General features: G+C 40.6%; 1 protein-coding gene across 4 annotated transcripts in view; it reads right to left on the bottom strand.

Moving 5' to 3' along the window:
- Window positions 1-26,625, bottom strand: part of CASP8 (caspase 8) — a 74,154-nt gene that overhangs the window by 7,102 nt on the left and 40,427 nt on the right. Inside the window, exons 1-7 of one of the 4 annotated variants that reach the window (XM_042949696.1) lie at window positions 17,612-17,731; window positions 15,975-16,094; window positions 6,868-7,206; window positions 2,326-2,431; window positions 1,373-1,511; window positions 1,216-1,260; window positions 754-818 (exon numbers count right to left, since the gene is read on the bottom strand). In XM_042949696.1, coding sequence (XP_042805630.1) covers window positions 754-818; window positions 1,216-1,260; window positions 1,373-1,511; window positions 2,326-2,431; window positions 6,868-7,172 — 660 coding nt within the window. In that variant the 5' untranslated portion in view covers window positions 7,173-7,206; window positions 15,975-16,094; window positions 17,612-17,731. Of the gene's footprint in view, window positions 1-753; window positions 819-1,215; window positions 1,261-1,372; window positions 1,512-2,325; window positions 2,432-6,867; window positions 7,207-15,113; window positions 15,503-15,974; window positions 16,095-17,611; window positions 17,732-26,625 lie in introns of those variants that run through there. The other 3 variants (XM_042949695.1, XM_042949697.1, XM_042949698.1) reach the window with 3 other exon arrangements.

Below are 26,625 nucleotides of genomic sequence, written 5' to 3'. Positions count from 1 at the left end.
ACGTTTAGCAGTTCAATAGGGACCACACTTACAGAGCACTTTGCTATTTGCAAAGTGCCACATGACTTTGGTTACTCTTTGATTTTCAGACTTAGATCTGGTAATCTGCTCAGGAGCCCACTTTTAACTGGTCTCTCTCAGCTTACTTTCAAGTCTCCCACTAGACTGATAACCTTCAGGGTTTCCTTTGCTTCCCGCCAAAGAAAGTAGGGAACAGGCTAATGAAACAGAATGTAGCTGGTGAGTTTTTGAAGGTTAATAAATCGAAGCAATTATGTCTAGAAAGGCAATTCATGCACTGGCTCCTTGAGACAAAAATATAGAGCCGGCAAGATCATGAGCATTTGCTGCTTACACCTAAATCACTAACTAGAAACAGTTTTTGAAATATCAAGCTAAAAGAAAAGCTTGCTTTTCCCAGTCCTGCTAGACTTTTCCCCCCAAAGCTTTCTCCCACTCGGGCTGAGGCAGCTGCTGAAAGAATTGCATAGGAGGGTTCTCACTTGCTCTGCCCACCAACTATTCCAATGCCTTTGTCTTTGGTTTTGAAATAAAATTTCAACACTTTTTAACATTAAAACTTAAAAAATAACATTTTAAAATTTGTCCTTTTGTGAAAATTTTCTATAGTTCTCAAAATTTCCCACAAGTGTCTGCCCCTTAGTAGTTTATCTAAGAAGCTTAAAAGCTAAGGAATATAAGAACTAGAATCTGCAATGTGAAGAGAAAAAAGGAACCGGGATTTCTCCATACCTGTGACTCACTGTCCTGTTCTTCTAGAGAGTCCGATAATGCCATCATTGCCAGGGATTCCTCCCCTACAAGCAACGGAGAATGAGACATGGCAGGGACGATACTTTGGTAAAGAAACACAAAGCACCCAGGACATCGTAAGGTCCCCTTTAAAATGAAAATTCACAGACTGCCTTGAATGTAATATCCTTGCAGTCCACAGAATAAGTAAAAATCTTTTTACTGACTAACTCTTCATCTATTTCAAACTTGCCACACTGGGGCTGCAAGGTCTATGTCTTTTGACAACTTTTTTTATGTTTTTCAATGTGTAGAGGTGACAAGCAGGCACTGAGCCTACTTCTTGATACTAGGAGAGCAAGACCATTAAGATGTAGATGTGGTAGAAAGGTGTGGAAAGGAGGCAATAAGGGTGTCAGATAGTAAATTAAGTAAGTCTTAAAACTGTATTTCCAATATTACCATTTGACAATTCATCTGGACTTCTTTGAAGGCTCATTCTTCCCTCTGAATTAAAAAATAAACAAACACATATTTGATTAGAAACAATCGTGACATAGAGGGACTTGCCAATTTAAGAATACATTTTGCTAATTCACAGCTGTCAAGTTATTTCTACCTCTGCTTAATTCTTCATAATCAGTGATTTTCTTCAGCAGGCTCTTGTTGATTTGGTCACAGATTCTTTTCAGAGTGTCCAAATTTCTTTCCCCTAGGATGACCCTCTTTTCCATCTCTATGAAAATATCAAGCAAGTTCTAAAAGGAAAAGAAATGAAGTTGGAAGACTGGATTGATACATACTGGCTTTTAGATTAGATTTTCTTTTTTTAATTCCATTCTCTCCAAACAGAGAGCCCACCCTAGCTTCCCAAGCTGACCCTCCTGAGAGGACATCCTGCCTGGTCTTATGAAACCCATATAGCACTAGAAAAGCAATTCTGTGTTTTCTGGATCAGTCAGATAGAAGTGAGAAGATAGAGAAATGACATCAGATGGCATCCAGGCCCTGGGCCCTAGGCCCCAAGCCCTATGCTGAAACTACCTGTGGGCACCTTTGTGTGAAGTCTGTGAAACAGCCTGAGATGCATGGCTAAGACACAGTACCCTGGTCTCCATGGTGACAGCCCTGGGGACTGTCTCTGTCCCAACACTGCCTCTGGTACCTGATTCACCTCCAGTCCCGCGTTCACACACACGCACACATGCATACACACGCATAGAGTTCCAGATCCCAGTTGATTTCAGAGACTACACAAGTGGGAAGGTGTCTCCAGCTCACCACTGTCTTTCCTGGCTCTGTAAGGTCCCACACCAGGCTGTACCTCCACAATCAATCTTCCTCTGTAGCTCCTGACTCTGTCATGCTCCTGATAATTAATGTGAGAAGCATTTCCCAGTATACAAAGGAATCCTATCTACAACACTGCTGCCTGACAACTATTTTCTTCTCCCCCAGTTGAAAAGTGAGAGTCCAAGTTGTTTTTACTAGACTAGCCCTCTCTCCAGTCTCAGCAGTTCTCACTGGCTGACTCAACCTCAGGACCAAATCTTGGTGAAACACCGGTCTTACCATATCATCATCCACTTTACATCTGGAGATCTCCTGGCTCAAAAGAAACTTAAACGACCTCAATTCCAATTTGTTTACATCTTCTGAAATCTGAAAAAGCATGACCCTGTGGTGGAAAATGGAGACACTTTAGAAATGGTTTCTTAGGGTCAGTAAGTTAAGCATTCAGCTCTTGATTTTGGCTCAGGTCATGATCTCACGGTTCGTGAGTTCGAGCCCCATATGGGGGTCTGCACTGACAGCACAGAGCCTGCTTGGGATTCTCTCTCTTCTCTCTCTGCCTCTTCTCGGCTTGTGCATGGGCTCTTTAAATACATACATACATCCATATATACACAAACAAACAGACATCAAAGAAAAGAAATGTTTTCATAAATAATTTCCAATTTGATAAAAGGAGTCACAGTGGAGACTTGATTCTGTTCACTTCCCCTTAAAACAAAGATAGCTAATGACATAATTTATGAGTGGAGTTCTTGCAAAGAGGCTGCTGTGATGGCACAGAAGGCTATTGACTCATGCCCAACTATTCTCCCCTTAACATAATTTAAAGTTACACTAATTTTGTCATTCAGTTCATTTCAGTTAAGTGAAGTGTGTTTTTCCTTGGTCCCTCACTATAAAATCAAGAGTTTGTTTCAGTAGAAAAAAGTTTTTACTTAGGAAATTATGCTTTTCAAAATGCAAACTGGATGGGGCGCCTGGGTGGCTCAGTCGATTAAGCAGCTGACTTCGGCTCAGGTCATGATCTCGCGGTCCGTGAGTTTGAGTCCCGCATCAGGCTCTGTGCTGACAGCTCAGAGCCTGGAGCCTGTTTCAGATTCTGTGTCTCCCTCTCTCTGACCCTCCCCCATTCATGCTCTGTCTCTCTCTGTCTCAAAAATAAATAAACATTAAAAAAAAATTTTTTTTTAATGCAAACTGGATCGTCACTTCCTTAATTAAAACTTGCCAGTGCTCTCCCATACGAAGGGGAAACACATGGTTCTGGAATACGGACCTTTATGAAGCCCAGCCTACCCTTCAGCTTCTCAGGCCGCTCCTCACCACCCACCCTCATCTCCTCTTTAAACACACCTGGCTGCCCTGCTCCTCACCCCTTATGCGTTGCTCCCCACACCCACATTCCCTTGTCCATCTGCAGACAGCCAACCACTCATCCACTAACAGCTCAGGGACCATCTGAGTGTCTTCAGAGCTGCATTCAACCCACTGTGCCTTTGCCACAGCAGAAGGTTTACACACAATGTTATAATTGTTTATGAAGCTCTCTGAGTCCCCTGAGAGCAGAGTCCATGTCCTTTTTGTTTCCATAAGCCCAGTGAGTCATGAGGTACAGTAAGTGCAGAGGCCCCAGACTACTGAGGTATTGGAAGCTTGGTTCCACCATCTCAGAGCTGTGTGACTATAGACATGTTGTGTACTTTTTCCCTCACCTATAAACTTGTAGATAATTCTATATACCACTGGGATATATTGAGAATGACATGACTATATTTATCTGAAGTGCTTAAACCAATCTTTGGCAACATACTAAGTATTCAATACATAATAGGCATTATTTTTTTTTTAACTTTTTTTTAACATTTATTCATTCTTGAGAGACCGAGTGTGAATGGGGGAGGGGCAGAGAGAGACACACACACACACACACACACACACACAGAATCTGAAGCAGTTTTCAAGCTCTGAGCTGTCAGCACAGAGCCTGACTTGGGGCTTGAACTCATGTATGGTGGGATCATGGCCTGAGCTGAAGTTGGACGCTCAAATGATTGAGGCACCCAGACACCCTTATTGTTTCTTTTTTCTTTTTTTAAGTTTATTTATTTTGGAAGACAGCGAGAGAGAGAGAGAGAGAGAGAGAGAGCCAGGGAGGGGCAAAGAAAGAGGGAGAGAGAGAAAATCCCAACCAGTCTCTGTGCTGTCAGGGCGGAGCCCATTGCAGGGCTCCACACCACCAACAGTGAGATCAGGACCCAAGCTGAAATCAAGAGTCAAAGGCTCAACCAACTGAGTCACCCAGGTGCCCCAGGCATTATTATTTCTTAATCCATGATAGGTTCTCAGGATATGTTTACTGAACGAACAAAGGAATGTTTAATAATTCAGAAAACCTTTCACTATTATGGTGTAAAGGAAAATAACGTTAACACAAAAACATGCTAACTTCAAATTAGAAAATGAAAATTCTGGGGCGCCTGGGTGGCTCAGTCGGTTAGCGTCCGACTTCGGCTCAGGTGGTGATCTCGCAGTCCGTGAGTTCGAGCCTCGCGTCAGGCTCTGTGCTGACAGCTCAGAGCCTGGAGCCTGTTTCAGATTCTGTGTCTCCCTCTCTCTGACCCTCCCCCATTCATGCTCTGTCTCTCACTGTCTCAAAAATAAAGGTTAAAAAAAAATTAAAAAAAAAGAAAATGAAAATTCTGAAAATAAATTTAGTGTGGAACTGGAAGTTACTCAGTATTATCATCTGCTTCATCCTCCCTCTCATGGATTCTACCCTAGCAGTATTTCTCCAAAGCTTTCCAAGTTTGGCTGAGATTAGGTCCAATCAAAAGCTACTGTCCCTTTTAACTTTATTACAAAGTATTTTCCCTTTTACTTTCCTCATTACTAAAACTTACTAGCTTCCATCACCGTCTAGAAACAAATCTGGGTAGTTCATAAGATACTTATTTTATAGGTAGCAATTATAATTTGAAAATAAAAATGTCTAGGGCTTTCTTATAAGTGGAAAGTGGCCACACTAGCATACTTTTTATTTCCTGGCTAACATCCAACAATGATTAACTGTAGAACTTGTGCTGACCTTTTGTTCCCAAGCTAACATGTTAAAGAGTTTAACAGATAGATCCTCCCTTGTAGGGACTCTTAGCCCTCCAACAGAGTTACAGCTCATTGTGTGGCATTGATAATACGCTTCAACTTTGCTTATGTGGCAGAAGGAGTGCAACTTTCAGAAGACCAAGATGGTGGGCCTAAGATGAGACTCTCTAGCTTTCCTCATTCTAGGGTTGTTGTTTTTAGGACTAATTTGTGCCTTAATGGAAAAAATTGTTATAGAGATGTCACAATTCCATTAAGCCAAAGTTATCCAGTATTAAATAATGTCCTCCCCCAATGCTTCTCCTAAATTCATGTCCATCCTGGATGTGGGAATGCAACTTTATTTGGAAAAAGGGTCTTTGCTGATGTAATCTTGTTAAGATGAGGTCACACTAAATTAGGGTATGCCCTAACCCAATGACTGGTGTCTTTACAAGAAGAGGGAAATTCCAACAAACAGGCACAGAAAGGAGACAGAGCTTAGAGCGATTCATCTAAAAGACAAGGAACACCAAGGATTGCCTGCCAGTGCCAGAAGCTAGGGGAGAAAGAAACATGAAACAGATTCTCCCTAGAGCTCTGAAAGGATCCAAGCCTGTTGACACCTTGACTTCAAACTTTTAACCCCCAGAACTATGAGTGTATAAATGTCTCTACTACACTAAGGCACTCAGTCTGTGGTAGTTTGTTACAGCATCCCTAGGAAACTAGTATACCCAGAATATCTCTCTTTCAAAATGCTCAAGCTTCGAGTAGAGAAACGTATGATAAGGAACATGCCAGAATCTCAGATCTCTGAGATTAAGGACCAGGGTGTTCATAAATAGACAGGCCAGTAGAAGATAGTGGCTTTCAGCCCTGGCTGTGAGGACTTACTGTCACACATGCCATTGTTAATGACAAGAAAGAACAGACTGAGAAATGGGCCACAGCTAAGGCTTGAGTAGAAGTTTCCAGAAGGAAAGCTAAAAAGAACTTTACAAAGGGGGTATTGAAATAGAAAAGTTGGTAATGTGTTTCTATTTTAAAAGTCTGTTACCAACTCATCAAGAGGTAAGAGAACATGGCTTGTTATCAACCCTGGGTACCCACTCTCCCACAGGTGGGGAGAGGCCTAGCTGTGAGGCATTTGGCAGGACAGACGACCAAAGTCACAGCTGTTCTCCTGGCAGAAGCTAAGCACACAGGGGCCAGTTTTTGTGGGGTCCAGCCTGACCTGTCCAGAATGGCAGCATACACCCCTCATTGGAGAACTTTGTGATACAAGTCTTTCAGTGTGGAATAAAAGCCTAACACCCCACTGAGAATATCCATAGTCATCCACAAGCAGGCAGGAGGGGGATTTCATGTAAGAAGTAGTGACGCTTTATCCAATAATAGGCAAAGTAAGCACATGCTATGGACAGAGGCAGAGCAGAGGCAACAAAAGAGGAGACAGAACAGAGAGAGACAACATTCAGAAGATGTCTGTTTTAATTTCAGCATACCTATAGGTAATATTTCACTTTGGAAACAAAAGTGTTTTTATTTTATGGTTTAACTTTTTTTCCTGAATTATATATAGGGTCTCTAAATGTCTTAATCTGACCCTGGTGGGACATCTTCAAGGAACTTCCAAAGTCATACCACACAGACATCTGCCATCAGCCCTGCCCACAAAGATATGTCCACTGCACCCACACCTCCCAGTGTCTGAATTGTGAAGGTTCTCCCCACCTGTAGGGAGGGATCTGGGCTCTGCCTGGTATCTGAAGCTCCTGCTCCATTGCTTCCTTGCTGGTGTTCAGGTAGTTGAACAGCAGGTCCAGTCTATTAATTCGGAAAAGCAGCTCCTTCAAGAAGGACAGGTTGCTTTCCTCCAACATTCTCTTTTCCTGGAGTCTCTGGAATAACATCAAGGCATCTTTGATGGGTTCTTGCTTCTTTTGTGGGATGTAGTCCAGGCTCAGGAATTTGAGGGAGGCCAGCTCATCACTGCCCAGCTGTTCCCCAATATTATACAGACATTTACTGAAATCCATGTTGGTCAAGTGTCAGGAGAATGTTAATTGCAGCCTAGGACAAAATACAATAGTACATTCAGATGAGGAAGAAAACTTCATCAAAACTATTATTTCTACCACACACCAGATATTCTACTGTGGACAGAAGGCAAAAAACAAAAAAGCAAAAAACAAAACACAGGGACAAGTTTCTGTTCTCAAGTAGCTCACTACTTTGTAAAGTAGATATACAAATTAGCCAATGGTCAATGGTTTCACTTTTATGTGGATCCTGAGAAACATAACAGAAACCCATGGGGGAGGGGAAGGAAAAAAAAAAAAAAAAAAAAAGAGGTTAGAGTGGGAAAGAGCCAAAGCATTAGAGACTGTTAAAAGCTGAGAACAAACTGAGGGTTGATGGGGGGTGGGAGGGAGGGCAGGGTGGGTGATGGGTATTGAGGAGGGCACCTTTTGGGATGAGCACTGGGTGTTGTATGGAAACCAATTTGACAGTAAATTTCATATATTAAAAAATAAAAAAAAAATGAGAGAAAAAAAAAAAAAAACAAATTAGCCAATGGTCAGAGAGCTGTGACCAGGGTACAGTAGGAATACAGAGGAAAGAGCCCCAACTCAGCCCAGGGGAAGGGCTTCCTAAAGGGAAGACACTTTCAGGAAGGAGGTAAGAAAGGACAATTCTTGGCAAGAAGTAATTTATGCGAAAGATGGAGGCAAGGATGTTCAAGTCAATTCAGGCTGGCACAAGGAGCTCAATAAAGTAAAGCATGAAGTATTTGAGGGTGGGGGTGGTGGGAAAAGGGATGAAGCTGTGAACAGGGACTGTTACAAAGGGCCTCACACTGTGGGGCAACGTCTCAGGCTTTGTCCTAGAGGTGACAGGGAACTAAGAAAAGACTGTAATGTCATCCAGTCTGGGACTAACAATAAAAGTGTGAAGAATAGATGGGAAGGGCTGCTTCCAGAGAAGTGATGAGGTCTGACTGAAATAATAGTGCTAGGAAGACATGATGTACTGTTGTGCCCCAAAGACCTCAGGACCGGCAGCCACAGCTGATCAAGAACCCATGACTGGAAATGAACCAAGTCAACTCTGTCAGCCTTTCAATTCAGTTTCTAAATCAGTGGTTTTTGTATGTGTGAAAATTGAAAACACGGTGAATTATAACATGCTCAGAGTTATGATAATTCACACACCACACACACACAGAAATATTTATATAAAAATTAAAATCAGGTTGCATATCTAGGTGTATACATCTATTTTCCCCCACTTAATATTTAGAATAAACATTTACCCCAACCATTAAATATTCTTTTTTTTTATGTTTATTTATTTATTTTTTGACAGAGAGAGAACACAAGCAGGGGACAGGGCACAGAGAGAGGGAGATACAGAATCCAAGGCAGGCTCCAGGCTCTGAGCTGTCAGTGCAGAGCTGGATGCAGGGCCCATACCCATGAACCACGAGATCTTGAGCTGAGCCAAAGTCAGATGCTTAACAAACTGAGTCACCCAGGTGCCCCTAAATATTCTTCTTGGGCATATTTTTATTTATTTCTTGATCTCTTGCATGCAGATACATCGAAATTTATTTTATTTTATTTTATTTTCAATATATGAAATTTATTGTCAAATTGGTTTCCATACAACACCCAGTGCTCACCCCAAAAGGTGCCCTCCTCAATACCCATCCCCCACCCTCCCCTCCCTCCCACCCCCCCATCAACCCTCAGTTTGTTCTCAGTTTTTAACAGTCTCTTATGCTTTGGCTCTCTCCCACTCTAACCTCTTTTTTTTTTTTCCTTCCCCTCCCCCATGGGTTTCTGTTAAGTTTCTCAGGATCCACCTAAGAGTGAAAACATATGGTATCTGTCTTTCTCTGTATGGCTTATTTCACTTAGCATCACACTCTCCAGTTCCATCCATGTTGCTACAAAGGGCCATATTTCATTCTTTCTCATTGCCACGTAGTACTCCATTGTGTATATAAACCACAATTTTTTATCCATTCATCAGTTGATGGACATTTAGGCTCTTTCCATCATTTGGCTATTGTTGAGAGTGCTGCTATAAACATTGGGGTACAAGTACCCCTATGCATCAGTACTCCTGTATCCCTTGGGTAAATTCCTAGCAGTGCTATTGCTGGGTCATAGGGTAGGTCTATCTTTAATTTTTTGAGGAACCTCCACACTGTTTTCCAGAGTGGCTGCACCAATTTGCATTCCCACCAACAGTGCAAGAGGGTTCCCGTTTCTCCACATCCTCTCCAGCATCTATAGTCTCCTGATTTCTTCATTTTGGCCACTCTAACTGGCGTGAGGTGATATCTGAGTGTGGTTTTGATTTGTATTTCCCTGATGAGGAGCGACGTTGAGCATCTTTTCATGTGCCTGTTGGCCATCCAGATGTCTCGAAATTTATTTTAAAGAATTTTCAATTTCTTTACTCTTAAAAATAATATTGTATTGAGAAGCTTTTTTATATATCCTGTGCATAATTCTGATTACCTCACTCTTAGAATTGGAATTATGGGGCAAAACCTTTTTTCTCCCTTTTAACCTAGAGCTTACATTATTGTTTATAACTTATTTTTTAATGTTAATTTTTGAGAGAGAGACAGGGCATGAGTGGGGGAGGGGCAGAGAGGGAGGGAGACACAGAATCCTTAGTAGGCTTCAGGTTCGGAGCTGTCAGCACAGAGCCCCACGCGGGGCTCAAACCCACAAACTGTGAGATCATGACCTGAGCTGAAGTCAGACACTCAACGGACTGAGCCACTCAGGTGCCCCAGGGCTTACATCCTTGTTTAGACAAGTTTTCTTGATTCAGGAAACTAGAAATCTCTTAGGAAGATACACTTTGCACTGGATTCACAAAGGCTCCAGAGCCTACATCTTTCAAAAGCAATCAATTATCATGAAAATTATTTTATTTAGAAAAGATATCTTAAATATATACCCACCATCTAACAGCATATGTTAGAAATGCAGCAGAGGCACCTGAGTGGCTCGGTCAGTTGGGTGTCCAACTTCAGCTCGGGTTATGATCTCAGGGTTCATGGGTTCGAGCCTCGTGTTGAGCTCTGTGCTGACAGCTTGGAGCCTGGAGCCTACTTTGGATTCTGTGTCTCCCTCTCTCTGCCCCTCCCTGCTCACTTTCTGTGTGTGTGTCTCTCTCTCTCAAAAAATAAAACGTTAAAAAAAATTTTTTTTAATGCAGCAAACTTCACTGGACATATAAGGGAACAAACTAGCAAGCTCATTCCTTAAACCACACTCCATAGAAACACACGTGTGCTAAACAGGATATGTGCATGGAGTGTCACCACCACACAATGTGTAACCCTGAACAACTGGAAACACCCCAAATGTCCATCAATAAAGAAATGGCTAAATAAAACAAGGTATGGTCATACTACAGAATATTATGCAGCAGTTAAGAAAGTGTACTCCATCTTCTGAAATAAAAAACAATAGCTATCCAAGATGTGTTATTATGACAGTACAAAAAAAACAGAAAAAGAAATTGCAATATTTAAAAAAAAAATCATACATCAGGGCACCTGGGCGGCTCAGTCGGTTAAGCAGACAACTCTGGATTTCGGCTCAGGTCATGATCTCACAGTTCAGAGTATGGAGCCGTTTTGGGATTCTCTATCTCCCTCTTTCTCTCTGCCTCTCTCTGGTGCTTGTGCTAGCCCTCGCTCTCTCTCTCTCTCCCTCCCTCTCTCTCAAAATAAATAAATAAACATTAAAAAAATGTTTAAAAATCATACATCCACTTTTTAAAAAATACTCAAAACAGTACTATTACACTTTCAGTGGTTACAGATACACATACAAAAGCGGAAAAGAAAAAGGTAAGGAGGTTCTGGGAAGAGACAGACCAAATTCAAAAGTTTCTTCTGTGAAATGAAGGAGAAAACTAGGACTTGGGGGTGAAGACGTGAGGAAGGAGAATTGCCCTTTTCCTGTAATACGTTATGAAGAATGTATGCAGATAGTGTCTGTGAAAATGAAACTACTGTAAAAACACTTGGGTGTGTTCTTGGGTTTAAGGTACTGTAAGAGAGTAAGTGAAGGACGAGCAGGAAACGAGGCTGTCTGGGATGCCAAGGGCAGATTAACCAGGAAAGGAGACCAGGGAGAGGAGCGGCACTACCACATGTGTGTTCTTGAAAGAAAAGAACGTATTAGAAGAACTTGAACGTTAAAAAAGAACTTTAAGAGAACTCAGAGACCTTATTTGCCCCCAAAGGAGAAGGAAACTTCCACACACACCTTTCTTAGAAAATAAAAAGTCTAATAGACTAAGTAGAAGACTGGAATATCCAGGTGGTACAAATGACAAACTGTAACAGTATTTCCTCCCAGTAGCAAATGCACGTCCTTTCAAACACGTATCAAATAGTCACGAAGATTGTCCACAAAGAAAATCTTAATGTGAGATTTCCAAAGAGCAGAAATAGTGCAGTCCATATTCTCTTTTAGAAGTTAGCAATGAAATTAGAAATTAATGTGTTAATTAGAAGTTAACAATGAAAAATGGCCAAGCCAAACATACTACAGAAAGGGCTATCCACGTTTAGGTGGCTTTTTCAACACATGGTGTTAAAACAATTGGGCAGGCTTCTAGAACAAACAAATGGACCATAACTGAACTCCTTACATTAAAATAAGCTGCAGATGGACCAGAGATTCAAACCCCAAAATTAAATACTCAGGAAAGAAATACAGGACAATTTTTTAAAATAATCATGCTGTGGTGAAGAACCTTTGTAAGTACAACAGAAAACCTGGAAACCAACAAATAAAGGTTGATAAATGTCCTTAAATAATAACCAAAATATTCTACAAAAATAAGCCAAGCAAAATTTAAAAATTAATAAATCTTGCACTTAGGGGAAAAAGTAGAAAAAGGACCTACTTTCTTAAAATAAGGCTCCCGTAAGTCCATTTTTTTTGAAAAAGAGATAAAAGAGATAAAGAGATCCAATCCAATGCATAAACAGGTAAGCACACAGTTCATAAGCATCGTAAGCACAGAGTTCAGAGAAAAGTAAGTACCAGTGGCTTTATTTTTTTAAACCAATGGCTTTCAAACATTTGAAAACATATTCAACCTCATTCACCAAGAAAAAAAAAAAAAGCAAGTTGAAATTACAAAAGACCATTTTTCAACTGCCAAATTGGTGAGGTACAAAACTTGCAATACACAATGTTGCGAGATGGTAGAAATAAAAACAGGTAGGTAGGTAATTTGGTCATATCGGTAAAAATATAAAATGACTTCACAATTTAACTTCTAGGAGTTTTTCCTACATTAGCTTAAACGTCATGTACTTAAAAACATGTACAAAGCTATTCATGTCTGTCCTGCTTGAAAGAACAAAAGGGCAGAAACAACTGTTTATCAATATCAGAAGTTCAATGAAACTCTACTCAGATATTTTTAAAGAATGGGAAGATCTATACAATGTATTATCAAGTGGTGCATGGATTTGTGTATTCACAGATCTTTGAATAGAATACACAAGAAGCTGCTTCAGTGGTTTGCCTCAGAGGAGACGAACTAGAAGCCCAGGGGTGGAGTGGACAACAAGGCCAGGGGGTAGGCAGAAAATAAGGCTTACAGTTTGGATTTTACTAGGTGCATGCATTACTTATTCTACAAGGACTTATATTTAAATTAAAATCACCTCTTAAAGGCCCATTTTCATTCATAAGTTGGAAAGGATCTAAACTAGGTCCAGCCCTGTTTAGCACCATTAGCTCCAATGTCCTTAAAAATTTTATCAGGTCTAACCACTGTTAAAATCTCATTTTACACAGTCAAATGAACCAAAGAATCAAATGAAAGTAGAATCTCTTTTCTTCCCTCTACAAATTTTTTGATAACAATGCTCATTGTATTCATTTTAGAAAATACGGAAAAGATAAAAAAGAAAATAAAAACTGTCTATAATTCACCATCCAAAGATAATAATATTTTAATATCGAAATAATCGATATTTTATCTAATATTTTACTATCTTTCCTACCAAATATTTTACGTATTTATATTTTCCCTTGTATTTTATCATACCATATTTCTGAGGTATAAGTGGATATTTCCAATGGTAATATTGTAAGTACATCTTGATATCTTCATTTTTTCTTCTACTGCACGGATTTTAAAATTTGTCAAGTATGTAATCATATGATTGGGCCATAATTTATATAACAGCCTCTGCTTGCATTTAGAATAAGATCTTGAAATGTCTGTCTCCATATACAACTCTGATTATTTTCTTACAATAATTTCCTAGAAGTACTAACTATTGAAGCCTTCTTAAGGCGTCTGTTACATATTTAATAGCATTTTCTGACAGTATATAAATAATAATAATCATACAATACAAGGCCAGGATGACCTGAGGTTGATTATAATATGATTGGCCCTTGGCTCCTGTCCTCTGTAGCTGCCTCATCGCATTCATTTTCTTATCTTTGCAATAATTAGACAATGCTTTCTAAATGATTTTTGCATCACATCAAAATGGAGAGTTCATTGGAAAAATGCTAGAGAGGCTTCTTTTCTGGCCAAGGTTTTACAGGACACACTATGGCATAATATTCAGTCTTTGTTTAGGTCATACATGTCTCTAGTCATAGTGCCTGGAAAAGAATCAGCTGCAACAGAATTTTACACTACTGGCCAAGGAGCCACCTCTAGACACTGAGATCGGTAGATACAGGGACTGGGGGATGGTCCTTGTTTTATGGGACCTAGGTTTACCACATAAGATCAGGAGCTAGAAACTTTGTTATAGTAATATTTTTAAAAGAACTTTTATCATTGTATTTTTCTGATCTTAAAATAGTAAAAGTCACACTTACCCCTTAGAGAAAGTACCAAAAAGTATAAAAAGAAAAAGAAAAATTACTTAGAAACTCACCATTTAGATAACTCTTTGGTTACATTTGGTTTCCTTCCAACTATATTCACGTGTGTGTGTGTGTGTGTGTGTGTGTGTGTATAAATGCATATATGTAGTGTATTTATATACATACATGAAATACATAAATTTGAATATTTTCATGAATAATATATATAAGCCAGAAGAAAGGAATGGCCTCCAGGAAGTTTTCTTTTACTTTTGATTATATAATATCTGTTAAATAATAAATCCACATAAGTATATTTGTATTATACAACATATAAGTATCTTTAATATTTTTAATGATAAATTTATGCCCCAGAGTATTTGATATAAATGTTTATTATGATATACAGGCGCTTATAACATATGCATATAAACATAAAAATATTTTTTGACTCGTTGTACTACAAGCCTCTGAAGAAATTGGTATTATCATCTTCATGTTACTATCGTAAAAAAAAAAAAGTTTAGAAAGAAGCTAGTAAGAGAGGTGGCAAGCTCAGATTTGAACATCTCACTTGAGGGCTTCCATGACAAGCCGTGCAAAGATTTAGATTTTATTCTACTTGCAGATGGAAGCCAGTGAAGGAATGTAACCAAAAAAGGCATGTAATCATAATATGTTTAAAGATTAAAATAATAAAAAAAAAATTTAAGGCAAAAAAACCCTCCCAAAACACAAAACCAGGAATTCTTAATAAATCCACTTTGGCACAGAACGGATCAGAACCTTATAAATCAAAACTGTATGTGCTAGAACGCGGATTTAGATGGTGTGATCTCATTCCAGAGTCCCAACCCTACTACTGTTTATGTCACAATTTGATTAAGGATGAGGTTCCCTGTATAGTTATACCTGGATCATTCCAGAAAAACCAAACCTAAGCTGGAGGGGGCCTTGAGATCTAGAATCTGTAGGGCCCTCACCGTGGGTCTCAAAAGGACTGCTTGCTAATTCTTGCGGTTTCCCCACCCTCTGCAGCCTAGAAAACTCCAGAATCAAAGGCCCTTTCTCCCTGCAGGCCCAACCAACCTTAGCAAAGAAGCGAATCCTGGGACCCTCACAGTGGCAGCAGCTTCTTCACAGACCCCTGTTTCCTGATGTTTCTAAAGAAAGAGCTTCAGAAGAACTGAGGAAGAACGAGGCACAGCTCGCTCTACTTCCTGTTTTGAAATATCTGAGTCATATAGGCTGACTGAGGCCAACTCGCCTCCCAGTAGCACCTCCTCCCAGAGCTCAAAAGAGTCCTAGAGGAACATGGGACAGGGGGCTGGGTAGGGAACCTGGCCCCCTGAGCTTTGACTCTGTCTGCGAGATTTTGGACGGGTCATTTTGCCTTTGGGACCTCATTACCACCTTCCAAAATGAGAAAGTTTGGACTGAATGGTAACTACGAACACTTTCTTTCCATATTTCAGGAATTCACAGATTTTTCAGGGTTCATTATGAAGATTTTAATGTTTTCACTCAATAAATATCAGTTGAGCCCTTCTGCGAGATCTGATAACTGCAAAGCCCTCATCATGGCTCTGAGAGGGTCTGCTAACCCCCACAGCTAACTCTCCTGGTTTCCCATCTACATAGAATACAAAGATCACCTTCATGGGCCAGGAGGCCACCAGACCCCACCCTCAGTAGCCTAGAAAACTCTAGAATCAAAGGCCCTTCACCTGAAAGGCCCAGATGACCTTACCAAAGAGAAGAATTCTGGGGTCCTTACCATAGTCTGGGCCCTGGAGATATAACTGAACAAAACACAACATTAGCCCAGCCTTTTTGCTGTGAGTCAGTTGAAATGTTTTTTGAGGTTAAAAGAAGAAAAAAAATCAAACATTTCCCTTCCTTTTTTCTTTCCCCAAATAGAATATAAGCTTTCAGAAGGCAGAGACTCACCTTAGGGCTGAGCGGATTACACAAAGTATCTGAAAGTTCCTTCTCACCTGTAGAGGGCTAGGTAAAGTTGCCGTGGTAATATCGATGCCCTTCACTACCATTTGATTCTGCCCATAAAGTCTGAGTGAGAACATAGCAACAGAAGGAAATCCTATTAGTAGCTCAATCATAGCCTAGGAGGTATTCCCTGATTCTTGATGCTTTCTGAGCATCCACCCCAGCATTTGTTCCACTGTTTTGTGACCAGTCCCTGTGCTAGGCTGTGAGCTTCAGAAGGGCAGGGACCATATCTTTCGTGTCTGTGTTCCCAGAACCTGCCACAGGAGTAGCAATATCTATAACCTACAAATATTTCCTGCAAATCAAGGAGAAGAAGAAACCCCATAAAGGGACAATGGCTATGAACATGGAGTTCCTTGACAGGGATGCTTAAACAGCCAAAGTGTACAAGGTGATGCTCAAAAGTTTTAATGACCCGAGAAATGCAAAATAAAGCAACATGATACCCACTTTGTACCTATCAGATATTGGCCAAGGTTTGCCGGTTGGATCAGCCGGAGGATTGGTGGGCAATTTATGTAGTCCTTCTATAGGACTGTGAACACTATCCATCATGTAATACTATGTAGGAGTTAGAAAGTGGGACCTGGCAAAACCTAGAACTTCAAGTGTCAGACTGCTTGCTTTTTATTTTATTATTTTTTTAATTTTTTTAATTAAAAATATTTTTTTAACATTTATTCATTTTTGAGAGAGTGCGAGCGGGGGAGGGACAGAGAGAGAGGGAGATACAGAATCTGAAGCAGGCTCCAGGCTCTGAGCTGTCAGCAAAGAGCCTGATGCAGGGCTTGAACCCACAAACTGTGAGATCATTACCTAAGCTGAAGTCGGATGCTTAACCGACTAAGCCACCCAGGTGCCCCAGAGTGCTTGCTCTTTAAAAAAAGAAACAGAACGAGCAAAATACAATTTAAATAATACTAATACTTAGTAATAATTGCTAATACTTCCTGGGAATTTAGTAGTACCAGTCACTGTTGTAAGTAGTTAACTTGTATTATTTCCTTGAATCCTCATGAGGTAGTATGAATCCCATTTAATGATGAGGAAACTTATGTACTAGTTCCAGTTCATAGTTAAGAAATTGGGTATATACACAAAACAATGATATGTTTTGCAAAGATATAGATCAATTCAGGGATATCATCAAAAGATTTAGAGCAGCCTTTGGGAGGCAGTAGGGAGGGTAGGAAGTGGGGTGGGAGAGGAATGGGAAGAGAATACCTAGAACAGGGCAGGGGAGAATCTGACAATTAACTCGACCCTCTGCCCAAATGGAAAAGAAAACAAATTAAGTAGGTAAAAAATGAATCTCCAAACTGACCCAGCAGGAAAGAGACATTGTATCTGTATTCAGGGCTGGGGGAGAGGGGGAGAGACACTGAGAACAGAAATGTAGCAGAGGAATTGGAGATCCTTCAGGGATAAAAAGTAGCAAGGCCACAGGCTATGGTTCAGAGGGAAACCCTGCTCAGAGGTCTGGGGCCCTGGCAGGACCCTGAGGTGTGCCCACTCTGCCCCCTGAGTGAGTCCCGGAAACATGGTATTCAGAAGCCACCTCTGTACCAGGCACTCACCTGCTCCACCCTGTCCCAGCGACATCACAGTCACCAAGTGCCGATGCCAGGACCCCTGAACTGCCTAATTTCATACAAATTCCTAAGGCTTTTCCACACAACCAGAGAAAATTCCCATGAAACAGGGTGGGGATGGGGGTGGGGTGGGGATGGAAACACCTCCAGGAAGAAGTTTTCTTTTACTTTCGATAACTCCACTTTCTGCCTCCCCAGGGGATTCACTTCCTGTTCTCGACATTCAGAACTTATTAGCAAATTCAGCAAGGCTTGAAAAAAATCACAAGGGACAAGAGCCGCATCTGGTATTCGGCAAGCCAAAAAGAAAATTCCTCAACAGAAAGAATTAGAAAATAAACTTGATTCCTAAAGCAAGAGGACAGAGATGACTCACTCTAAGAAGAAATGTTTCTTAAAGGAACAGATGCCCCATTTCCAGCCATTCAGAAGAGGGACAGAGACAATGTGTCACCATTTAAACTAACTGGTTAGTGAGGGGGGCGGGCAGAATATGCCACCCCAAAATATACCACTTTGCATATGGATTATTTTTAATTAGACTTTCTTAAGAAATAATCAATGCAAGAAAGACTCTTTGACCCTCCTTTTCCCCCTGAAAGCAGGATATAAATCTGCCATGTGAAAGGTACCCTCCCTGTACCAGGAGGTAGAAAGGTATCCTTATCCTTACAAGGGACAGAGAATTTAAAGCTGAGAAGTTTGAATAAGCAAACCTTATTATTTCCTCACCAATTTACTACTCCAATCCCAAACTTCTTTCTCTTGTCAATTTTTCACAAATTTATTGTTTGCCTACAAGTTATAAAAGCTGCCTGCTTTGGTCATTTCTTTGAGTCTGATATTTCTATGAGCTCCCATAGGTATGAAATTAAATTTGTTCTTCTCTTGTTAATCCATCTGTGTCAATTTAATTATTAGACTAGCCAAAGAACCTAGAAGGGAAGAAGGGAAAAATTTCCCTGCTGCTGCACCTAGAAGTTGGGCATGTTTTATTGGGAAGCATTTACATTGACTACATTTAGTATTAATAACGCCTGTAATTTCCAAAGATAGGTCTAAGACTGCCTGTATCAAGTAAAATGTCACTCTCCTTCTCAAGAAGTCCAGGGAGAGGAATTGTCCCTCTGTTCTCCAATCTCAATGCTGAAACCATAGACCACCCATGAGTTCATATGGCAGGGGCTCTTCTAGGGTCAAAGCCAGCCTCTAGCTGAAATGGGAAATCCTGCACAAGGAAACAGGTGGGTCTGGCCCAGTCCTGAGTAGGGATAACAACACTATTTGCTCCTTGGCCATGCTCTTAGGTTTAGTAATAACCAGTGCCTCCTCCATCCCTAAGCCCAGAGTGGTGGTAACATGGAGATTTGTCCCCCAGGACTCGCAGCTTCAAACCCCATGAGGGGTTTCCTCATCCTCTATCTCCTTCCCACCCTCTGTTTCCTGTTTGAAATTTTTTAAGGGCTTTCTTCCTTTTTGCAAAATCTTGTGCATTTTAGAACCAAAACGCTGGCAATAATGCAATACCTATATATTGTACCCTTTATACGAATTATCTCCAATTCTCACCACAATGGAGGGGATTGTTCTCCCATGAGGCTCAAATGGATACATAGATTCAAACTCAATCTTGTTGGACCAAACACAAGGATTTTTCCACTGTAACATACTAGTCTGCCTTCCCTAACACTTAGAATTTGAAATGAACAATGTAGATGGAAGAGCAATAAATTTAAACTAAAACAGAGTCACTTATGCACAAAGGTCAAAAGGTCTTTGAGTTCTCAGTCACCTAAGAAAAGTGAGTTGGCCTAATGGCACAAGCTAACATTTATCAAACATTTTGTGCATGCCAGGCATAGTCACCTAACTTTAGGTTAGTCACTTAACCTAAAATAAGTCACCTAACTTATTTTACCTTCTGAACAATTCTCAAAAGTGAATGCTATATTTTGCTCCCATTTTATGGATGAGGAAACTGAGGCTTGGATGGGTTGAGAGACTTGGCCAAGTGCATATAGCTAGTGGGTGATGGAATGAGGTCTGTTAATCTCTCAGACCCTGAGCAGTTAATCATTGTCTAAATATTAATACGCAACCATGGTTCTCAACTGATCTGAGAATTAACTGGGGAGGTTTAAAAATATACCAATCTTCAGATCCGAGCTTTGGAATTCCTAACTGAGCAGAATCACAAGGGATAAAACAGATCAAGCATTTAAGAGTTCAACAGTTGTCAACAAACATCTCCTACCATTGTTACTTAAGTTCACAACATCTGTATAATGGGTATGAATTATTAGACATATAGTACAGATAAGGAAAGAATTCTGTGTCAATCAGCTGACAAATGCCAGGGCCAGAACACAAACTCAGGAATGTCTCACTTGAGAGTTTGGGCTCATCTTCCTCCCCCCACCCCCTGTCTGCAATCAGGCCCCGCCTGTTAGAAATGGATGAGTTACTGGAAATATCCAGGGGGCTATGCTGAGAATGACTGAAGAGGTCTCATTGTCATTTGTAAAGTATTGATCTTAGGGTCTCCCAGTCTTAGCTTTTGCTAAAAACAAAGATGAATAACTAACAAGTGAAATGTGAACCTCAAGATGGTTAAACTCTTACTGTGATCTATAAGGATCATTATTAAGTCACATGCTTTACCCAGTTTCTCACTTCAGTCTTGAGATGTGTGTGTGTGTGTGTGTGTGTGTGTGTGTGTGATTATTTGTATCAAAATGAGTAATGTGCATGGTCCTTTGTCCCAGGGAAGCTGGGAGACCTGAAAATGTTGCAGCTGCAGCAGGGCTTGGGGGAGCTGGTCCCCATCCAGTGCAGGGTAAGGACAGCCTAGCTTGCCTTAGTGCTTTCCACCTTCCTGAATCTCAGCTCCCACCTGAAGGCCTACTCATGTCTACTAATCTGCTAAAAGCAAATTTGGATCTATAACTCTTCCTAAGAAAGGCTAGAAGGATTAACCTCCTTTCCTTTCAAGTAACTGAAGCACACCCTTGCCATTGATCCGGACTTGAACTAGAGGACATTAGTCAAAGACAAATACTAACCACGAAACAAAAATCCCTGGAATGTGCATATTCTTTTGTTGCTTCTTTATTAAAAAGTTGTATATAACTGACCCACAGTCCAGGCGGTCTGGTTTGTGGACCCCTCTTAGCCTTTTTTTTTTTTTTTTACATTTTATTTATTTTTGAGAGACAGAGAGACAGAGTGAGACCAGGGGAGGAGCAGAGAGAGACGGAGACAGAATCTGAAGCAGGCTCCAGGCTCTGAGCCGTCTGTCAGCACAGAGCACAACGTGGGCCCAAACCCACTAACCTGTGAGATCATGACTTGAGCCGAAGTCTGAGGCTTAACCAACTGAGCTACCCAGGCACCCCACCTCTTAGCCCTTTTTGGCTCTGGCAGCCAGCCTTGGCTCTGGCCCTAGACTCCTTTTAGGGAGTGGTAAGAGAAAGGAAAAGAGATTGCATTCCAATCATTATTTCATTCCCTTCAACGAGCTATCTAAAACTAAAACTAGCTATCTAAAAGTTTTTAACAGTTGGGATTTTAAGTCTTTTGATTTTTGTTTCAATATTGAGATGATTAGACAGTCATGGGCAGATGGAAGAGTTTATAGTCACTGATTTCAATATGTATATTCTGCAACTTGCTGGTTACCAATACCTGCCCCCTCTACTTTCTAAAAGAAACTACTGCAGAGAGGAATACGTACCACTGATCTAGAAAGGAGGAAACTGAGGTCAATGTTGGGCCAATATTTATGTCATCAGCCTAACTTTTTCTATATTTTCTTGAAAGCCTGAGCCTAGACAAGGTGAGGGTCCTTGTCTTGCTTCCCAAGAAATGGAGCACCTCAAGCCCTACAGACAAATGTCAAGAGCCATTTAAAAAAAATTACTATGGTGGGGCACCTGGGTGGCTCAGTCGGTTAAGCGGCCGACTTCGGCTCAGGTCACGATCTCGCGGTTCGTGGGTTCAAGCCCTGCATCAGGCTCTGTGTTGACAGCTCAGATCCTGGAGCCTGTTTCAGATTCTGTGTCTCCCTCTCTCTCTCCCAGTCTCCCTCCCCCACTCATGCTCTGTCTCCCTCTGTCTCAAAAATAAATAAACATTAAAAAATTAAAAAAAAATTATTATGGTAAAATATGTGTAACATAAAATTTACCACCCTAACCATTTTTTTTTAATTTTTTTTTTAACGTTTATTTATTTTTGAGACAGAGAGAGACAGAGCATGAACAGGGGAGGGTCAGAGAGAGGGAGACACAGAATCTGAAACAGGCTCCAGGCTCCGAGCTGTCAGCACAGAGCCCGACGCGGGGCTCAAACTCACAGACCGCGAGATCATGACCTGAGCCAAAGTCGGACGCTTAACTTACTGAGCCACCCAGGCGCCCCCCATCCTAACCATTTTTAAGTGTACAGTTCAGTGGCATTAAGTACATTCACATAGCTGTACAACCATCACCACAATCCAAGAGCCACTTTTAATGACATAACAATATATTCTTTAGGCACAATGCAGTTTCCTTAAATTTAAATTTAAATTTCTTTAATTTAAGGCATTTTTCTTACTTTATCTCATTTGATCCTTGTCGGTAACCACATTTTTTGGTCCAAGGCAGGCAGAGCAGGTGTTACAAAAACATTTAGGAAACTGAAGCTCTCAGAAAGATGCAGTGACTGAGCTGGGCCTACACAGCTCCTGCATCTACATACAGCCCTAGCGACTGCTTCTTAAAATAGATGGGTGAATTGTTCTCCAAAACATATATTTTCTCTATTTTAAAAGAAGTCATTTCTCACTTTCCACAAAGGACATTCATTTTATTTGTTCCCAATATAGAAGGATTTCAAGAACATCTGTAATAGTAACAACTGCAAAGCATTCATTTTTTCTAAATGGGCAATGATTTTTTTTCCCTCAAAACTATTAGTAAAAATAATAAAAATATACACATCCTCAGTAGGACAGCTACCGTGCAGGCATAGGCAAGCCCCAGGTGAGACTGTCAAGAAGGCAAAGTGTGTGTTTGGTATCTTCCCCCACATAGGACACTCTTTCTTCCCCCAGAGGTATTGTCTCAGGCTCAGAGTCCATAGTCTGTTCCTACCAAATCCTGCTCTCAACAGACATTCAACCAGAATGATAACTCACTGCTGTGTTAGGAGGGTTAATGTAGTTCTTATTTATCTTTCTTGGGATATTCTATACAAAACCAAAAGTAAACATATATTTACCTTAACTTTAATTTGTGCACAAATGATTTGCATATTTGTATAAACGTTTATGTGTTCTACAATTTTTTCACCTAAACCCATCTTGTAGCTCTCTTCACATCAGTACTTTATGAATCACCTCAATCCTCTATTACCACTCTATGCATCTAGGCTAAAGTTTAATACCGCTTGGGACAATGCATTTAAGTCAGAGTTCTTAAGAACTCTGAAGCCCATTTTGGCTTCTTAGAACAACAATGCTGAAGAGTAAAAATGCCATGTTGACCCTGAGGCTGACCCTGGGAGCTGTGGCTGTTTGATTCACTCACAATCAGTGGCAGTTTGTGAGCAAAAGGGCTAGATTTTAGAAATGGGTCTTCTGCCACTAGGGTTTGGCATGTTATTTTTTCTTTTAGACTTTTTCTTTTCTCTAAAGGTATTCAGAAGGAGATTAAATGAAAGAGTCCTGATAATATTCATTCTACATAACATATTAGAGGTGTTGGTAACATTCATATTCACTCATTATTAAACAAACATTGGCTAAACACCCAGTGACAGTTCACTGTGTTAGAAAATAAAAAGAAAATGTCATGAGTAGACATAGAAGCTAGGTTATAAAATTAATTCTTTTGTAATTTACCATAGTGTTTTACAAACTTCTGGTTTCTGAGAAAATGAGTCACTTCTCATCTGACACAACATATAGGAGATCAGAACATGCCCCCCCAAAATATGCCCGTTTGGCGTAAGGATTATTTTGCGTTAGAGACAAATGAGAATCAACAGATGAATAAAGAAGCCTTCTGGAGCATCCCTTATCTGATTAAAAGTAGAAACTTTTGAGAAATGAAGACGGCCACAATCCCCTCTCCCAGGGAATTTTTATGACCAAGAAAAAGAAGGAAAGTTGGCACCAACTTAGTTTTCTCCATAGAGTTACCTTCCCAGTTTGCTGCTCTTAGAAGCCTAAAAGCCTTCGCCTTTGTCTTATCACTTCTGTACATAATATTCTGTGCTGAGATGCTATAAAAGGCCAAGTTTTAACCTTTTTGAGTTACCCATCACAGAGATTTCTCCCACTTGGTGTGCTCTGATGCATTAATAAACTGTTTTTCCTCTTTTTCATCTGTCTTTTATTGGTCTAGTTTTCAAGTACTCAGAGAAGGTAGGGGGGTAAAGGGGAAAAGTTTTTCCTTCTCTACAGTGTCAAGAAAGACCCCAAGGACAGATCAGAGGAGATGCAAAGTATCATGGCCAGGCCTGTTGTTTCCTCTTTGTGCAAGGGCAGTAAATGAAATTTTCCTGATAGTTCAGACTTTCAGCAAAATATCCACAAGTCAGGACAGTTGTATCTCCAAATAATAGAGAATATGCTAAACACATCCTCATAGTAATAAGAAAAGACAACATATTAGTCATGTCTTTTATTTTGTACTTTTGATGCTTTGACATTTTGAAGCCTTGCTTATCCTGGAAAGACTGCCACTCCCAGAGCTAGTTAATTCCTAGAGAGAGCAAACGAGCTGCCTGTGAGCAAGTCTTTCATATGCAAATCAATTAATCCGGAGTCCATATCCCCAACCACCTCTTTTATGAGATCTCTTACTCCAGGCCACTATTCCCCTGCCCTAATACTCTAGGCCAGGTACCAAATGACTAGGGACAGCCCCTTATATCCCAGGGCTCACTGAAATTATGGAAACAAATTCATCCTAAGCCTGATTACCCTATCTCACCCACTCCTTGTCTAAGAAATCACAATATGCCTGCATTTCCCCCTCACTCCCTCTGCCTCCTGACCAAGCTGGTGCTTTTCCATGTGGACCCAAATAGTGTGCCACTCCTCTTGGGATCCATGAATATAAACTCTCTCCTCAAGACAGTCATTTCCATATCTGCATGTCTTACCATACCTTATTAAAACAAATTGCAGTTACCCTTAAAACAGCCACACTGCTTTTCTGACATTTTCAATCCCATTCTGCATAGTCTACAGGAGCAGAAGATGAAGTTCCTTGAGAGAGAATCAGAGCAGAAGGTGTGAAAATTAACAAAAGGGAACCTCATTCTGAATGGAGTCAGGGGGCGCCTGGGTGGATCAGTAGGTTAAGCGTTCAGCTTTGGCTCAGTTCATGATCTCATGGTTCATGGGTTCAAGCCCCAAGTTCGGTTCTGTGCTGACAGCTCAGAGCCTGGAGCCTGCTTCAGATTCTGTGTCTCCCCCTTTCTCTGCCCCTCCCCTGCTCATGCTCTATTTCTCAAAAAAATGAGTAAATGTTAAAAAAAAATTTTTTTTAATCTCATGAAACTTAGGAATCTTAAAAAAAAAAAAAGAATGGAGTCAGCAGGTTGGGAGAGCTCTCACCCCCTACTACACATTGTTAATTGCAAATCCAACAAGTAGAGAAAGATCTTGTACATGGATATTACTTTACCACCACAGCAGGAGAAAGGAAGGATTTCCTCCTTCCCCAGCAACAGCCCAGTCAATGAGAGACTGTCACAATTCAACCAATGAGAAGCCACTGTACTCCTAACTCCCAATTTACTGCAATAGGCTCTTTGTTTATAAAGACCCTCCCAACTTCCCCCTTTCCTCCATAAAAGAGTGTTTCTCTCCTTTGTTCTGCAGACTTGCCTATGGTTTTGTTATAGCTTGCTTTTTCTGGATTGCACTTCTCTATTCTTGAATAAACCCATCTTTTGCTGGTAAAATAACAGTTTTGTTTTTAAGGTTAACAAAGGACAACTGAAGCATGGGTAAGAGGGGGTCCAGTGGGAGAGAAAGGACTTGCATTTGTCAACAGTGTCCTAGTAAGGAGGGAGATGGGGAAAAATACTTAGTGTAAAGTTAGTATGATGTTATGATTTATAATAAATATATAGTTTGGTCTTCATTCACTCTTCCTGGCTCACAGCACCCAAAACATTTGGAAGTTCTGATAACAATTATTAGAGCTTCTTTTGTTATAATATTTGGTCTTTTTTCATTTGTTCTGAAATTGCTTCAGAGCCATAATGGTGAAATGGATGTCTTGTTATTCATAACAAACCCCTTTCAACCACAACTGAGTTTAGTTAATGAGATGACTTTTGGAAATCCCCTAAGAATGGGGGAGCTGGTTGACAGGGGAACCAACCATGAATGCAGAGTTGGAGTTGGAGTCCCACCTCTTGACCTCTGGGGAGGAGGGAGAGGTTGAATTTTGAATCAATCACCAAAGGCCAATAATCTAATCATTCATACCTATATAATGGAGCTTCCATAAAAACCCGAAAAAGAAGGGGTTTGAAGAACTGCCAGGTTAGTGAAGATGCATCCATATGTCAGGCCCTAAATTCCATGGACACAGAAGTCCTGGTGTTTAAGATCCTTCTGGACCTCACCTTGTGTATCTCTTTATTTGGTGTTCATTTATTTCCTTTAATATCCTCTGTAATAAACTGGCAATCTAGTAAGTAAAATGTTTCTCTGAGTTTTGTAAGCTCCTCTAACAAGTCAGTTGGACCTAAAGAAGGGATTGTGAGAACCTCCAGTTTATAACCAGTCAGTCAGAAGTACAGGTAACAACTTGAACTTGCTACTGGCAACTGAAGTAGAAGGTGGGAGGAGCAGTCTTGTGGAACTGAGCCCTTAACCTGTGGGATCTGACCCTATCTTCAGGTAAGTAGTGTCAGAATTGAGTTAAATTTATGGAACATCCAATCAGTATCCACAGAAAGTGGAGTCAATGGCTTGGTGGTGTGGGGAGTGG

This window comes from Panthera leo, chromosome C1 (assembly GCF_018350215.1).
Source record: "Panthera leo isolate Ple1 chromosome C1, P.leo_Ple1_pat1.1, whole genome shotgun sequence".
NCBI lineage: Eukaryota > Metazoa > Chordata > Mammalia > Carnivora > Felidae > Panthera > Panthera leo.
Note: the sequence above shows the minus strand (reverse complement) of the source record. Positions and strands in the feature narration are given on the sequence as shown.